The following is a 4,238-nucleotide window of genomic DNA, read 5'->3' on the forward strand; positions in this document are numbered from 1 at the left end:
TCTGTTAGTTTCTGAAAGTCCTTCCTTGTTTCCTGCACAAATCATTTATCAGGAAGGAATATTCCGCACGCTTGCTGCGATTTTACATCTTGGAAATGTTGAGTTTTCCTCAGGGCGAGAGCACGACTCGTCGGTGGTAAAGGATCGGGAATCTAGACTTCATCTGCAGATGGCTGCTGATCTTTTCAAGTACAGAAGTTTTTTTGATAGTACTCATTTTAACCATGTGTACGAAGAATTAGCTTGTTTACTTTGTTGTATCCATGTAAAATTAATCAGGTGTGATGCAAATCTTTTGCTGGCTTCTCTCTGCACACGTTCAATTGTGACCCGTGAAGGCATCATTATCAAAGCACTTGACCCTAATGCTGCTGTTGCTAGCCGGGATACACTTGCGAAGACTGTTTACGCCCATCTGTTTGACTGGTTTGCATTTAATTTATTAATCCCTTCATTTAATGGGTATTTGTTGATGCGTTACACTTGTACTTAAACTATTCGTCTTATGCTTCTGTCAGGCTGGTTGATAAGATCAATAAGTCTGTTGGGCAAGATCCAGACTCCCGTTTTCAAATTGGAGTCCTGGACATTTACGGATTTGAATGCTTTAAGAATAACAGGTTAGCAATGATACGTGAAACTAATTAATAGATAGCTCTTTCCTTTCTCAACCCTAACTTTTTGTTAGTTTTACTTGGGGCACCATTTTTAGCTGTGAACTGTGTAAACTTTATCTGGGCTGTTTCATTCTGCAGTTTTGAACAATTTTGCATCAACTTTGCAAATGAAAAGCTGCAGCAACATTTCAATGAGGTAATATAGGTGACTCTTTTTCAAAAATTTTGCCAGAGAATATTGCTTCCTCTCCTTACGATCTCTGCTCTGTTTTCAGCATGTATTCAAGATGGAGCAGGATGAGTATAGAAAAGAAGAAATTAATTGGAGTTATATTGAGTTTATTGACAACCAGGATGTCTTGGACCTTATTGAGAAGGTACGTTTCTCTCTGTTTCAATCAGATTTAGATTTTAGAGCCTGTTCTGTTCTAGTTTCTTGCCCCATATCCTTTTGTTATCTCTGAAACTTGAAGCAGCCTAAGTTGTATCAGAATTTCAATATGGTTTGTTAATTTTGGTTTCAATCATGTCTGTATATTTGTATACAGTTACTTTACTTAGCTTGTCGGAAAAGAGTTTAAAACCCTTTTTTGGGTCAAAAGTTCAACACCATTTAAAGAGGGACTTGTTGAATCGTGCCAACTCTAAAAAATCGTGTGGTTCAATTCAATGTTATTCTTTCTCTTGCTTTTGACATTACTCAACGCCGTCAGCATAGTTTAGAAACAAATGGTATCACTATTGTTATATTGCATTGCATGTTGCATACGTTGGCCTGGTTAATGTAACCAATACATTTACCGGCAGGTCTAAATTATTTAAGATGCCATTGTTATTCCCATGATAGAAATGGACGATCACGGCTCCAGTCTATTAATGCAAGAATAATAGAATTCTGTGAAAGACACTTCTTTTTTGGTTAAATTTTTTAATTGCTTTTTGGTATGGTATATCTTCTTTTCAAATTTTGGTAGCAAAATTGATCGATCTTCCTCTAATTCTAATATTATTATTTTTTGCTGTCTGCAGAAGCCTATTGGAGTAATTGCACTCTTGGATGAAGCTTGGTACAATATCTTGTCTCATCTTGTGTCTCCACAATACTTATATTTTCTTTGCGCTGACATATCTTTGTTTGCCGTATATGCAGCATGTTTCCTAGATTAACTCATGAGTCATTTTCAATGAAGCTGTTCCAGAATTTTAAATGTCATCCTAGATTGGAGAAGGCAAAGTTTTCAGAGACGGATTTTACCCTCTCTCATTACGCTGGCAAGGCAAGTCTTGCTACAGAACATAGCTAAATGTTATTTTGTTCCGTTAAGATCTCAATGAGTTTGTGCCATACCAATTCTGCAGGTTACTTATCAAACTGAAGCATTTTTGGATAAAAACCGTGATTATACTATAGTGGAACATTGCAATCTGCTGTCTTCCTCCAAATGCCCTTTCGTTGCTCGACTTTTTCCCCCAGCTCCGGAAGATTCTGCCAGATCTTCTTACAAATTTTCTTCTGTGTCTTCCAGATTTAAGGTAGGGAAATTGTCCAGCTAATTTCTTTTTTTCATTGCAAGGTCGTCGGTCATGAAAGTTGCGTGTATCAAGAACTATTGATCGTAAAACCAATAATCGATTTGATCATTTAATTTTGAATTTAGCAACAACTTCAAGCCCTCATGGAAACTCTCAGCAAAACGGAGCCTCATTATGTTCGTTGTGTGAAGCCAAACTCACTCAACAAACCTCAAAAGTTCGAGAGTCTTAGTGTTTTACATCAACTTCGTTGTGGGGTTAGTGGATTACGTTATCTTACTCTATTTTCCATTTTCCTTTGTAATCATGGTCTACTTGTAATTAGAGAAAGCTTCAGCTTTTTTTTTTCGTTTTTGTTTGTAGCTAGTCTGGTATCTCAAATTCTCAATTGTTCTGTTCTTTGACGTAAATGAAGTGTGTCATGTTTTTCTATCATGATTATATTTTTTTCTTGTCACAGAATGCATATATTTTTTCCCAGCCATGATAGGCTATTAACTTCATATTTTTGCTCATTTATTATTTGGTCTTCATCATCTATTATAAATGTGAGTTCGTAAAGATCAAAATGCATTATTGACGTAATCTAAATGAACTTAGCCTTCTCTTCTTAAGGCTTTTGTGCTGTCTAATGTAGTACATGTTAAGCTACACCTGTTTTCTCAATGCCTGATTGTGTCCTTAAGTTGACCATTAAAGTGATCTGACTTACACTTCAGCTGGTTGTACTAGTCTTTTCATATACACGCTTTATCTTCGTTTCCTTTGTTTGGTTTATTAACTTTGATGATGTCTGGTATCTCACAATTGGATAGGGTGTACTAGAAGCTGTTCGAATTAGTCTAGCAGGGTACCCCACTCGAAGAAATTATTCAGACTTCGTGGATCGGTTTGGTCTGCTTGCTCCAGAATTCATGGATGAGAGGTGAGATGATTCTAAGATTAATTTCAGAGTGTTATTTATTCTATACATGCTTAAGTTATTTGACATGTTTCTGTGACCATTTGATTGAGGAAAACTAGATGGTGTGTATCTATAGAACTGAAACATTATACATAGCTTCTGGCCAGACAGGACAAATACCCTTGACCTTGATGTCATTTATGTGTCTTATTTCTTGTATCCTGCATTGAATAATCCTTATTGTCAACCACGAGTAACTTCTTAATATACTTTATCTGCAGCAATGATGAGCAGGCACTGACTGAGAAAATCTTGAGGAAATTAGGTCTTGGGAATAATCAGGTATGCTTCTTGGTGGGCTGAAAACCAAACGATTTTGCTACATGGCTCTTGCTAGATACTCTAATTGAATTGTTAATATTTGGAACATAATTTACAGCTAGGCCGGACAAAAGTGTTCCTTAGAGCTGGTCAAATTGGCATTTTGGACTCTAAGCGGGCTGAAGTTCTTGATGCTTCTGCAAGACTAATTCAGCGAAGACTGAGAACATTTGTTACGCACCAAAACTTCATCTCTGCGCGGGCTTCTGCAATTTCAATTCAGGCATACTGTAGAGGTTTCTTTCTCATTTACTATTTTTTTTTCTTCTTTCTTTGTGCAAGTGCTTTTCTCTTGCAGTCGAAATTTTGTAGTCTTTATCAAATCTTGCAGTCAAATGTGCTATTCTCTGAAAAATATTGTATTGATTTCTTTTGCTAAGCATGCTCACATGAATATTCCATGCAAATTGTCGTTACTAGTGAATGAATGCCTTGTATATGTTTTTTCCTCTATCTCTGTTTTATTTCTAAGCCTAATAATAATTTCTGTTGGCAAGGATGCCTGTCTCGAAATGTTTATGTCACGAAAAGGAATGAAGCAGCAGCTGTCTTGGTACAAAAGCATGTACGCAGGAGGCTGTCAAGATGTGCATTTGTAAAACTTGTATCAGCTGCCATTGCAATACAGTCTTGCATCCGCGCTAATTCAACTCGCTTAAAGTTTTCACATCAAAAAGAGACTAGAGCTGCCTCTATAATTCAGGTACTTACGATCTGGAAGTTTGTACGGTACATTTCTGTTACACTTTTGTGTTATTAATAGGGTAATCTAGAGTCGTCTAGTTTCCTGATGTATTTAACCT

At 36.6% G+C, this 4,238-nt stretch overlaps 1 protein-coding gene across 1 annotated transcript in view; it reads left to right on the top strand.

Moving 5' to 3' along the window:
- The window catches only part of LOC104716839 (myosin-15-like), a 14,942-nt gene that overhangs the window by 4,300 nt on the left and 6,404 nt on the right, over positions 1-4,238 (top strand). Inside the window, exons 5-18 of the mRNA XM_010434296.2 lie at positions 9-189; positions 280-426; positions 519-620; positions 756-813; positions 893-994; positions 1,647-1,684; positions 1,768-1,894; positions 1,977-2,150; positions 2,276-2,407; positions 2,966-3,075; positions 3,336-3,396; positions 3,494-3,671; positions 3,933-4,138; positions 4,199-4,227. Coding sequence (XP_010432598.2) covers positions 9-189; positions 280-426; positions 519-620; positions 756-813; positions 893-994; positions 1,647-1,684; positions 1,768-1,894; positions 1,977-2,150; positions 2,276-2,407; positions 2,966-3,075; positions 3,336-3,396; positions 3,494-3,671; positions 3,933-4,138; positions 4,199-4,227 — 1,645 coding nt within the window. The remainder of the gene's footprint in view (positions 1-8; positions 190-279; positions 427-518; positions 621-755; positions 814-892; positions 995-1,646; positions 1,685-1,767; positions 1,895-1,976; positions 2,151-2,275; positions 2,408-2,965; positions 3,076-3,335; positions 3,397-3,493; positions 3,672-3,932; positions 4,139-4,198; positions 4,228-4,238) is intronic.

Source organism: Camelina sativa, chromosome 10 (assembly GCF_000633955.1).
Source record: "Camelina sativa cultivar DH55 chromosome 10, Cs, whole genome shotgun sequence".
Classification (NCBI taxonomy): Eukaryota; Viridiplantae; Streptophyta; class Magnoliopsida; order Brassicales; family Brassicaceae; genus Camelina; species Camelina sativa.